At 38.4% G+C, this 12,771-nt stretch overlaps 1 protein-coding gene across 1 annotated transcript in view; it reads right to left on the bottom strand.

The window, feature by feature from the left end:
• Positions 1-325: 325 nt before the first annotated feature.
• Positions 326-12,771, bottom strand: part of IL6ST (interleukin 6 cytokine family signal transducer) — a 51,835-nt gene continuing 39,389 nt past the window's right edge. Inside the window, exons 13-18 of the mRNA XM_048291263.1 lie at positions 12,009-12,107; positions 11,001-11,147; positions 9,929-10,069; positions 8,651-8,747; positions 7,266-7,347; positions 326-6,440 (exon numbers count right to left, since the gene is read on the bottom strand). Coding sequence (XP_048147220.1) covers positions 5,715-6,440; positions 7,266-7,347; positions 8,651-8,747; positions 9,929-10,069; positions 11,001-11,147; positions 12,009-12,107 — 1,292 coding nt within the window. The 3' untranslated portion in view covers positions 326-5,714. The remainder of the gene's footprint in view (positions 6,441-7,265; positions 7,348-8,650; positions 8,748-9,928; positions 10,070-11,000; positions 11,148-12,008; positions 12,108-12,771) is intronic.

Genomic DNA, 12,771 nt, shown 5'->3' with positions numbered 1-12,771 from the left:
TGAAGGTCCTCCACCCATGAGAAACAAATGAACTAAACCAGGTGGGACTGAGAGCAGTGCCAGACATAGCCAGGTCAGTGATGCCTTTCTTGGAAATGAGATGGTGTGGGAACAGAAACATTTTTTCTGTTTCCAGAGCAATTACAACGGGAGGACTAAAAGACCATTCACCTGCTGCTGAACATGGATTTACCTGCTAGGTGAGGTAGCTTTTATCCAGGTGTCATGGCCATGTATCTGTTTCTTGCATATGAGGCAGTGGCCCAGACTCTTCTGTGGTTACTACTTGGTCAGCCTTACAAAACACTGACTCCAGCACACCAGGTAAGTATGGACTTTTGTTTTGTTTTCTTTCTGCGTATTATGTACTACAGAAATGCAACATTCAGGCTCAGTCAGGTAACAAAGAGGAAGACATTCAAAACTGACCATAAAATAAATTGTAGAAAGCAGATTTTATATGACAGTACACATGCAGCTTGCAAAAGAATAAAGACAGTGAACAGATATTAAAACACATTTCCATACAGAGACAGCTTATGCAGCAATTTACAAGTTTAACCTCTGGCTGGAGTACGCAAGCCCTTTAAAGCTGGCATTCAAATTACCACTAGCTTAATCAGCCATACTTACTTAAGTACACAGCAAAATTTAACTTAATGTTTACATTCACTAGCCATCCAATCCAGCATCAAGGCACTTTCCTTGTTGGTACATCTGTTCCTGTGTCGCACACCTCCGCTTACCTGGATGCATATATTGGCACAGCAAACTGGGTGACCAGTAACTTCTTATCCCCAAATAAAAGCAGTTGGTTACTAGACAATCCCTGGCTGTATCAAAGTGTCAGGCTATAAGTGACACTGTAAACAAAACTGGTGTGTTAAAAAAAACACGACAAGTTGACTGGATCCATTACCAAATGTGCTTTGATGATGAAAAATGATGGGTGGTATCAGTTCCCACTCTGCAGAGAATGCACATCGGCCACGCCCGTGATGCCTGGAGAACAGCTGACACTTTAGTCTGAGCAGGAGGATGTGGATGAGGAGCTTTCCAGCCATCAGTCAACGGTTGTGCCATAAGTGTTTCTCATCTATTGTTACAGAAGTGTGCTTCTGCAGAGTAGCAATGACATTATTGCATATATCCCCTTCAGGTTGTTTTTGCAAATAAATACAAGTACTGGCTAAGGCTGCATGCTGGGAGGTGCTTGCTGCCCACCCTCTCTCTGCACTACAGTTAAGAGGCAGGGAAGCAGACAATTGTTGAAATCTGGCCCTTCATTATTATTTTTAGGTTTGTTTTATCAAATCTTGTGGCCTTAGAAACGCATCCTTGTGCATTAAGTCAGCACTGCTTTTATTTTCAAGAATGGCTCAGATTGCACAAGTCCTACAAACGAAGCAACAGTGAAAGCAAATCAAATACACATGAATTTTAGCTTTTGTTTGTTTGTTTTACTAATGCTTTCACTTTAAAGGAAGAGAAATGGGAATTCATGAGTCCAATGCAAAATACTTAATTTCAACCTCCTCCAGACTGTTGTATTTATACCTCCACTTTACTGCAGTTTTCTGGATCAAAAGCAAAGCTGAAGACTTGGGTTGGCTGCAATTCCCTAACAGGTGTTTCATGAGAAAAGACTCAACATTTTTATATGGACTTCTCCTGTATAACATTACAAGCAACTCCTGGAACTTAAAATGGCTGTGTGAATCCATCCTTGCAGACAGACAAGAGGTTACAGGGATTAATGAACTCTTACAGTTGATCAGTCAAGAGAACTTTTTAACACAGTTAAAGGAATGCATTCAAATAACAGTTATTCTCAACTACACTCACTGTCTAATGGGGAAAATAAACTAGTGTATTTAGTCCCACTTAATGCACACAAATTACGATGTAAAATGTGTATGTCCTGGAGTGGGGCAGACTATTAACAACCTGACAGTCTTTGGAGTTTCAGATCCCACTGAGAAGTCAATTCCATAGCAGCATATACTGATATGGATCTTGGGTATTTGAGACCTGGCTCTAATTAAACAAGCTCAATTACTGAATTGAAACCAGCACGGTGATCCCCACATACTGGGCATACTGACGTAAGTTTTAACCACCTGACAAAGCTCACAAAGGTGAAAGCTCCAAGCCCCACCCAGGTGACAGGGCTTCTCCAGAACCCAAGAATGGGATTCAGCCCTTGCATGCAAACTCCCTCATCCCCCCGGGCCAAGGTTTTTTCCAGTTTTTGCCAGGCTCCTGTACCACAGACAAGCAAATACTTGTCATAAACTCTCCAGAACAAAGTTCAAAAAAATTTTTGCTCTGCTGTGCTTGTGCTGCCACATTAAGGCTTAACAGGCAGCTTAGTTTTCTACAGTAGTATGTATGAAACAATCCCAACAATTTTGCTACAGCGGGAGAGGATATTCCTAGACTATCTGCCCTTGAAGTGAGCCAATACACTCCAGAAAACAATACCAATCATCTCCTGGTCTAACAGAACCACCACAATAGAACTACAAAGGTAATATATTCACTTCTCTTGTAAACAGAGGAGCATTAGCCAGCTTGCATTTAAGAGGTTTTTCAAATATGCTAATATATTTCTCCTAGCCTCCCTTCCCTACCACCAAATTAACAGTTCTTACAACTATTCTTCCACCTGTACCTGAAAAATTCCAGTCCAGGAAATCAAGCTGGACATGAAAGTGTCTATACTGAAATGTGACTTTAATAATGCCTTTATTTTGTTACATGCACCAATAGCTATTGGTGAAGGGGGGGGGGGGAATGGGGGAGGGAGAAAACTTTTTCTTTAGTTACTGTGTTAGGGCCAAGCTCAGAAAATTTCAGTGGATTGATGTAATCACACTACAGATACCCTTAAAAACCTGTATGCAACTGTTTGACACAATTAGATTCTTACAGTCCAAAGTAGAAAAAATCTTGTTAAACCCTGAACACTGCATGATATATTTGGCACATAGGTTTATGAACTAGCTGCAAACCTGTTATTTGTATGTACAGTGGCTTCTACAAGCTGTTCACCCACGAGGAGCTCCTGCTTAGTCTTTAGTATTTCAGCCCTAGATAAATGCACTATCTCAAAAGAGAGCATGTCACTGCTAGCCAGCCAGAACTCTCTCTAGGCTCCACTCCTGCACAATTCTGTGAGTTTACTACCACTGGCCCATAAACAACAATGAAAGATGCCAGAAGTGACAGACCAGAACTCTTGCTAGCACACACTTTAAAAATCAGAATCTCTTTAAGCTGTTTAACATTAGTTAAGTCCTGAATGGTCCATGATTAACAGCAACTGAGAAGAAAACGCCTCCCCTTTACAGAAAAGCAAGTAGCAACTTAAGGAATAATTGACATTCTCCCTCAAGTAACATATGCTATCAAAAGTTAGTATTACTGAATCACAAGAACATAATTAAAAAAAAAATCATCAGCATGCTCTTGAAAACATCCAGACCTTTGCAGCAATGTTTAGACTATGTAGCCAGGTTGTGGCCTACAATATTTCAGAGATGAGAAGATGGATTAAAAGCACGTGGCTGCTGGGCAGTTCTAATAAGCATGCACACTGCTCAACAGACACTTTCCCTTCTACTTGTGGTTTCTACAGTCACTATGAAGTTTGCATAGAAAAGATAACCCATCCCCCACTAAGTAACTGCTATTTTTTCCAAGAGGAATACATTCTGAAAAAGGAATGCTCCCTTAACCTCTGAAAAATGAAAGATGGTCTCTGCTGTCTCATGTCAGCATAGTTTTCATTATGCCTTTGACCTCTGGGAGGGAGTTTGAAGGTGCTGAGGTGCAGTGGGGTGAAAAGGAAGAGGACTGATCTGAAGAGAGATGTAATTATAGTAAACTGCAACATGGCCTTTTTTTAAAAAAGTGCTTAGATACAGAAAAATACTGTCAGGAGAAAGGAACTGTGGAATACTGAAATGTTATTAAAGATTCTGCATTCTTTATCTGTTTAAATATTCCAGACTTCAAGAGGTAATATTACGAAGTTACTCTTGCACTTAATTTCTTTGTAACAAAAGCAGAAGACACGTGGACATTTACATGTATACCCATCCTTCCATGCAAGCTTGCAGACAAGGACAAGGGAAGATGAAATGATACTGACACCTGCCATTCAAGGGCTTTTAGCAAGTGCTCTGCAGAACAGCAGTACCAGAGGTCACAGCACAAAAGGTTTCAGGTGGTTTTCAATACATAGTTACTTTGCTGAAGGAGAAATAAAACACTTGTTTTAGTCTCACAAAACAGCATTTAGTGTTTTGAAATGAAGTTTTAGTAGTGTCAGATTAGAAAGCTGACTAGCCTGTATTAGATTTAAAATTAATTTAAAAAAAAAAATCTTTACGAGTGCCCTAACATTTCTGGTTATCATTGGAGAAAGTGTTATTGTAATGCCATTTAATTTTTGTTTAAGCACTGGCAGAGGAAGTTTCCAAGAAATGTAGCTTCCTCAAAAAAATGTGAACTGTATGACCAGGAAAAAGTGAGGCATTAAGAAAAAAAAATATGGAATTTTAACAACCATTTAAGTGTTTTTTGTGGCTCATGATTGCTAACAGATACATACTACCAGCAAAGTTCAAATTCAGCATACAGGTTTTGGTTTTAGTTCCAAGAGTGTCAATGACTTCAATGCTTTGGCTGCTTTCAGGTTCAAGGATGTCCTGCAGTATTAGCAGTGAGGTTAGAGCACACTAATAGCTGCAGCCTGTCAAGAGGAAGGTCGTATTCCCTTTCTCCTGAGTACTTAGAAAAATGGTAAAAGCTTACAGCTTGTTACTTGAGCTGTACACAGCAAAGGTGCACTTATTAAACAAAGGCATAATATGACCACAGAAGTTTCATATAATCAGACAGTGATTGGAGCACAAAGCCTTTAAATAACTTCTGACCTGTGCTGTCATCTGATTTCCAAACTTTTGAATATGAGACTGAATTGCTGTGCGTCAAGTTGCAAGGCACATATTTTAGGCCAAATTACTCTATAGTTCATGTGTACACATATCTAAATAAAGGTAAAGTATCAATTACTATAGTAGCAGATTCAGATTCAAGCAATCTTTGTGTTTTCCTATTTGTACACCATAGCAAGTTCTATTTAATTTTTATAGTTTTTAAACAGGGATGAACATGACTTGCAGGTCTGGTAAGCTGAAAACTGAGGCACTGGGCCATGTCAAAATTCAGTAAGTCAATCAAGTTACTGGAAAGTGTATCACACAAATATTCTTCCATGTCAGAATACTGAGCTTCAGTCTTTCTTTTGCACAAAGCTACACTGTGCAACTAGAGCTGGCTTTTTAGGCTTGTACACTGTCACCTGTCGAAGTATTTCTTCTAGGCTGATGCAGGTATTTAAAACTTGCCCTTTTCAGTCAGTGAAATTCTGTTATGAAAAGACACAAAACCCTCAATGTAGCACAAAGGCTCGTTCAGCTATCCAGATGTAAGATTTTATGTAGTGCATAAAAGTAAATCTCCTGTAGGTCTGGACTGGAAATTTTCCACAAAACCAGTCCTTTTTGTATTTTGTCAAATTAGTCTTCACTTAATTTCAGTATTTCTATCTGCAGTCAGATAAAAATACCTAGCTTACTTTATCAGAAACACAGGGGAACATGTGAACAGGCACTAATGAAGGCCTAAACAGAGCCAGTCTTTTCTCACTGAGGCATATAGCCCCCTTGTCTCACAGTCTGTGGGAGGTAACTTTTTGGCATGTCATCACCTGACAGTGGATTTTCTTCCACTGTTTCAGGTCTCACAGTTTGTCCTTCAGTACATGCCTGTAAAATATTTGATAGAGCAGCTTCCTGGGTATTTTTTGCCATCCCAAGGCCCAATGGCTGTGAACTCTGACCTGAGACCTGCAGTTGAACAAATCCAACAAGATCTCCCTCACTAGCATGAGTAATTTGCTTTGCTCTTTCAAAGCATGGCCTGTCTATGTTGTTTTCATCCTGACCACCATTCTGTCTGAAATACTGCTGCCTCTGAGCTGCACTGTCAGCTCCTCCAGCGTGATCCTCTGATCTCTCTTCTGAATCTAGCAGTGGCTGGGTTGACTCAGACCTTGAAAAGACTTGCACAGGTGTCTGGTCTCTGTAGCCATTAAGTACTACAGTTGAATACTGCACAGTGCTCGAAGTGTTCTGTGCTGTTTCGCCTTCATCACTGTCAGAGACGCTTTGCCTAGGAGAAGACATGCACGAGGATCCTCCAATACCACTGCTGTGCCCTTCTGAAGTACTCTTTTCTTTTTTAAGCAAGTCAAAGGGTTTTAGATCTTGTTCTGAAAAAGACTTCTTGTCGTCAGCTTCTATTTCTACGACGCTTACATCTGTAAAGCTGCCTTCTGGGTACATCTGATTTTTGGAGTTAAAGTTATGCTGAAAGAAAGAGATGCATGTTGCCTAAGAGGAAGGTTATATTAAAAATCAAAATCCTCATTAAATACATTAATTTTTGTTCTGTAATGCCAGTTTCTTCATATACGTTTTCTCTTTACTAAGTCTGGCAATATCTCCAAAGCATGTGTTAAAAAATGAAGGATACAGCTTTGTTTCCAATACAGAGTCTTAATTATGCAACTATTCTAAAATCGTAGTGGATGTGTGAGCAAGTCTTTGCTCTCATTTAATTATTCTAATGAGCTGTAAACATAGAAGCATTTGCTGTGCAGCACAGGAACATTCTATACTGAGAATCACACATTACTTCAAATAATGTATTCAACATCAGAATACTTCTTCACAGAAATTAGCCACAATTTCTTGAACAGAATTTGCCTGGTCATTCACCCCATGTGAAGCATAAACGTTGCTGCCATCTTCTCATTCATGACTGAACTGTGCAAACAAGTCACTTCAAGGTTTTAAGAATGGGAATCAAGAATTGTTTACTTAATCCTGATTTCCCATGAGTGAGCAAAGAAATGAGTACTTGACTCTTCCACCTAGTAAACTGAATCTAACTCACAAATGTAAAGCCCATGCTAGACCGTCAATTTGTGGTAAGAGCCATGCATTTCTAACACTGAAGCTACAGATACAATACAGTGTTCTAACCATATTCTATCACAATGTCAATGAAACTTAATATTCAGGTTTTTCCTTGAAATCCGTGTGTGCTAGAAGACAGAAGACTCCCACCCGTTAGTTTGACTGAAACCTTGCAGACTAGGAAGATACAGGATGCAGAAAGGTGAGTATTACCTTAGCTGGAACTTGGGGAGACCACTGAGCAATGTTACTCTTGGACGGATCAGGTACGATAGGCCAGATATGTTTTTTAATTCTGTAAAGGATTAAAAATGGAATTAAGTCACAAGATGCACTCCCCAAATTCCCTGTTCATAGCAACAGAATCCAGGACACCACTCCCTTACATAGCAATTTTGCATTCCAAATAAGAATGCTTCCTGGGCTACATTTCATCTTTGTATGAGGCTGTACTACTTAGCAAAACACAGCACTGCACTCAACTCCTCCACACATTAGATGTAGCTATGAATGTAAAGCAAAACAACAAATGGTAACAGTTAGTGAGAGATTTTCAAATTTATAGCACTCTAGAACCTATAGAGCTATTACTTAGGTAGAATTTATGATGCATACCAGTATGAAAATACAATCCTGCTTCTTTTTAAATAACTATGAATACCAAAGGTCAAAATCTAAGCTAACCTCACAGTTGAAGTGAAAATATTTGGAAGAAAAACTTGCTTTGGAATTCTTAAGAACACACTGTTACTTAAAACCAGAAGCTTCTGTTGATACATCACCTCCAACCAAACCAGATTTGAAACTGATGCACCTATATCGCTCTTTATAAACAGACTCCAGCAACAGTTCCTCTGTAGGACAACTCTGAAGAACAATGCAAGATGGGCTTTCCAACTGATATCCATTAAGAACTAATTTTAGGAGCAGCAGGGAGGTCAGAAGGAAAAGGGCAAAAAATGCTGTCTTTAATTAGAAGGAAAGGATAGTTGACATGGGACATAGGAGAGGGGCTATGCCTTGCCAAGAGAAACACTGCAGCAATGACATCTTTATTAAAGCCACAGACAAGAGCTTTTGGGTGGGGGACCAGGAGGAGGCAGGCTGCTTCCCAGCAGACAATGAACAGGCACAGAGCTACTGGAGATCAAGGTGTCTCCCTAATTTTTTACGGTCATGAAGCTTAACGTTTGTTAATGCTGTAATTAAATAGCCCAAATGCAGCAAAGAGATCTCCTGTGCTTCACAAACTAGAGACCATCATTCCACTCACAGGATGACTAAGAAACACAGACAATATATCCTGATCAAAAGCTAACAAAGCTACTCCTAACTATGTTCAGAAAGAAAAGCACATTTTCTTGCAGGATTGAATCATGGAACATTTAGTGTTCCATGTATAATTAACAGCAAGAAATTAGTGTCAGAAGAGGCTCTGATTTCTCAAGGAAAACACAGAAGTTTTTAAAACCAATCACTACATGCATGTTTTAACTTTTTTTCTGATCTAACTGCAGAATACTTAACTGGTCTGTTATAAATTACTGACATTTCTTTTATGCTGAGAAATGTAAGAGAAGGAGTTCATTTGTACTTACAAGTCACGTTTGTTGAAGCAAAACAGAACTCCAAGGAGCACAATCAACAGGAATGCTAGACACACAGGTACAACTATGGCTTCAATTTCTCCTTTTCCTGAAGGAGGTGAAAAGAAGCAGTTATAGCCCACTCTGGCATTTAAGGAACTCAGCAGCAGTACATATTTCCAAAGGGTCAGGGAGAACCTGAAACTGAAGCACCTCAACGCTCAGTCTCAAAGCTTTACATTCAGAAGAACCCTTTCACCATATAAAAACATGAAAAGCTCTGTCCTGACAATCTAGTGCCTTGCATCAACAAAAAATATGGGTTGATCTAGAAGTTGCAATATTGACAGAGCAAATAATTTTGTAGCTTGGGCAGGTATGACAGTAACATCTCTGTCAATTCATCTGCTGCCCAGGTATTTCAGTGCCCTGGTAGCTGTCATAACGTGGTCATGGTCAAAAAAGTAAACAAAGTCACTACTCATCCATCAGTTCATTCTGTACATGAAGATCTCCTCTGCCTGCAAACATCAAAGTTTGCATTATTGTTAGGTATTCCTTCCAATGTTATACACGCTCTTAAGTAAACCTTACAGAATGCTTAGGGAAGAGCAACACTATACAGAAAAAAAGCCTCTGCTAAATTTAAGTAGAGCATCTTCCACAATTAAATTCAGTTAGTAATGTTGTTCTTACCCTTACATATAAGAAGCACTCTAAAGCTGAACATAACAATAAATTAAACTATTCAAAATGAGTCTCTGTAAAGAACTGTAGCAAATTTTCATAGTGATACGAAAGAATGTGGAAGGGCTGTGAGAATGGTATATGCTGACTGGTACCTACATCAACAGATCAAGATGCAAGCACAGCTCTCTACAGCTTCTTTAGGACACCTTATCAGGATTAAAACAAAAACTCTAACTAGGGGTAGGTGCCACTGGACACCAGAAGAGACAAGGGCACTGAGTAAATCCCAATGACTCATGAAAAGTCAGGGCAAAACAATATTATAACCTAAAGTATACACAAACCACATCCAAAACGGCATGCTTAATAACATAAGTTAATGAGGTTTGCAGAGGATATCTTGTTCTCTATATAATCAGAAAAATCCTGACTGAACTATCTCTTTGTGAATGAGCACTAGACAAGCCACCCGGGTATCATGCAGATTGCAAGCGGACTGAAACTTTAAAATAAAATCACCTTCCCCTCCTAACACATCTTGCACAGAGCCCTGCTGTATTGTTGCAACATTAATTCCTACTTCTACCAATTGTGCCTTACCAAATTTTTGTGTAGTAAACGTGAAATCGGGACCAGTCCTGCTTCCATTATCTGTGGATGCCATCATCCGCACAGTATACAGCGTGTCACTGGTTAGAGAGGAAAGGGTATACTCTGTCTTGGAAGGATCCACTGTCACAACTAAAGAGATGAAGAAATTTACACTAGTTTTCTGTACAATTTATTACATCTCCATAAAACCAGCAACATTAAGACATCACATCACATCAGATGTGAAAGGTAGTTTTAATACCATGCATAGCAGATGGAAAATAAAACAGCCCAAGACTACAAACTCATACAAGAAATGCTGAGATCCATTTGTTTCTGTTTAATTTAGTCTCTTTCTATATTTAATTTCCTATGAGATTTTTTCCCCCGGAATGCACCTACAAACTAAACTGGCAGTATAATCGAAGCTTAAAGGTGTCTAGTAAGGCAAATACACAGCACTAATGAGAAACTGCTAGTACTGACTAGAATAAAAACATGGTAAGGAATAGTAAGACATAGGTATACGCAAGTACCTGTCCCTTGCAATTTAAGCAAATCTAAAAATTAAAGTTTTGATAGTGCCAGCTGCCTGTAGTATGCCTGCAGGTCATACACACTATTGAAAACTAAGATGCACTTAAAACAAAATGATCTACATCAGTACTATACTGACCTACAGCTCCAAGAGGATTAAAAAACTCCTCCCCACTTCCTTTTTTTAAGGTTTTATCCTGCTTAAATGCAGTCAACTCCTTTTGTATCTAGAACGGTCTGCCATAATCTTGACTACCACCATCTCATTCTATATTTAGATAGCAATATGGGAGCACAAGAATCAAAAATCAGCTTTCACAAATTAAACTCAGTACCCTGCTATACACAGACTGAATGTTCTGAATTCTTTACTAGGGACTTTCTGTTCTATATGGAGGAGAATGAAGGCTCAGACACCAGCTTTATGTTCTCAGAACAGATTGTCAGCTATAACTGATTCTGTGTATTTTTTCAGGAACAAATATTAGGAAGGAGACAGATGAAACACTTCAATTACACAAAACACTTCTCCGTTTTCTGGTACCTGTTTCATTCCCATCAATAGTTTTGTAAAGTATTGTGTAGTTTCGGATAAATCCATTTTGTTCCTCAACTGTGAGATGGTTCCATGTCAAAACAGCTTCAGCTTTTCCTACTTTTTTTGTCTGAACAGTAGGTCCTTTTGAAGGACCTGTAATGGGAGATGAAGATTAGTTTTTGCTTGGCAACCTTGCATTCACAGAAGCAGCATATTAACAAGCACTGAACTGTTCTAGCATAAAAGCTTCAATGGAATAGTTTGACTAATTCATCTGGAAAGCACTGTTTTCAGACAACATAAAAACTACAAAGATATTTTAAAAAAGAAACATTCCGGAAAACAGATATGAAAAGAATAATCAGCAGGTTGTGGGAAACCTTCAACTTAAGTCTTGATTCACACTTGGAATTTAAAATAAATCTGCATATAAATATCATTATTATATATTATAAACATATATTAATATATTATATGTTACAATAGCTCTTTGGTTTTGCAACTCTTTCTGCAAACATCTCGTCTGTTTCTTTTTGAAACTCTAATTGCAGGAATTAGGCAAACCAAAAGCTGTACTTCTCCCTCTTTGCTTCTGCTGGATATCAGCTTTGCAGCTACTATTTGCTGCTTTTAGAGCTACTAAAGTGCTGGATTGCCCGTGCTGCCTCTCTAGGGTGCCCGAGGCTTTCTAAGGCATTGAACTACGAGCCTAGCAGGTAAAAAGCTATATTTCCACAATTATATACTATAAATATATCATTAAAATAACAAATTCATGTCTAATTATCTGGTAAAGGTTGGAAAAACAAAGAGCCAGTCACAGACATCTGTTTAGCTCCCAAACACTGTAAAAAAGCAGAATGGATGATAACAGAAGGGAAAAAGATCAATGATGTCACCCGACTCTCAAGTATTAAACCATTTTTCATTACACAGTCCACATTAAAGCACGTTTCTTTCATTTTTTTGTCAAAAAGCACAGTATGTGCTTCAAGGTGATGATTTTGTACTTACGATCTTGCTTAAGATAAGCCTTCACAGACTCTCCACTTCCCTGACCATCAGCATACAGAGGGTACACGGTTATCAAGTAACACTTGAAAGGCTTTATACCTAATAAAAGGAATTTAAAAGGTGTTGTTTCACAGACAGTCAAATTGCTCACCATCCTTCTCATTTACTTTAGATATAGGCTTGTGAGTTCTGGTAGTTTAACTAGGTGCACTTGTATCTAATGCAGCTGAGTATTTTCTAGAGCTCATTGATATACTGCTCCAAAATATTAACTAAAGGAACAATAAAATGGTTCACACTGAAATCTAAAATTTAATAAAAAGACTTCAGAGAAGTCAGGGTGGTTTTTTCCAATTTATTTTAAATAAAAAGCCTTTATTTATCTGTAGCATGAACTCCCAAAATTATTGATTTCAGAGACTGATCATAATCTCAAAAGAACAGTAAAGCTGATCAAGTTGCACTGTTTGAACTGAGTGACCAAAGATCTTGATTTTGAAAGAACTCAGCCTTTTCACTATTTTCATGGCTTCCAAGAATGACAAGACTAAAACCAAAATGCAGATAAACCCCTTGTTGTTACATAATACATGTTTCAAAATGCAAGATCAGATATAGTTGTATATTTGACAAAAATATACAAATACTTCTGCAGACTCATAATAAACTACTTGAAACCCTCAGCATTAAACACCTGTAATACCATAAAATTCTAATCACCATGAGGCTGTTCCTCATCTTCAGAATACTAAGCAGGTTTTTA

This window comes from Corvus hawaiiensis, chromosome Z, assembly GCF_020740725.1.
Source record: "Corvus hawaiiensis isolate bCorHaw1 chromosome Z, bCorHaw1.pri.cur, whole genome shotgun sequence".
Classification (NCBI taxonomy): Eukaryota; Metazoa; Chordata; class Aves; order Passeriformes; family Corvidae; genus Corvus; species Corvus hawaiiensis.
This window is presented reverse-complemented; position numbering and strand designations above follow the sequence as displayed.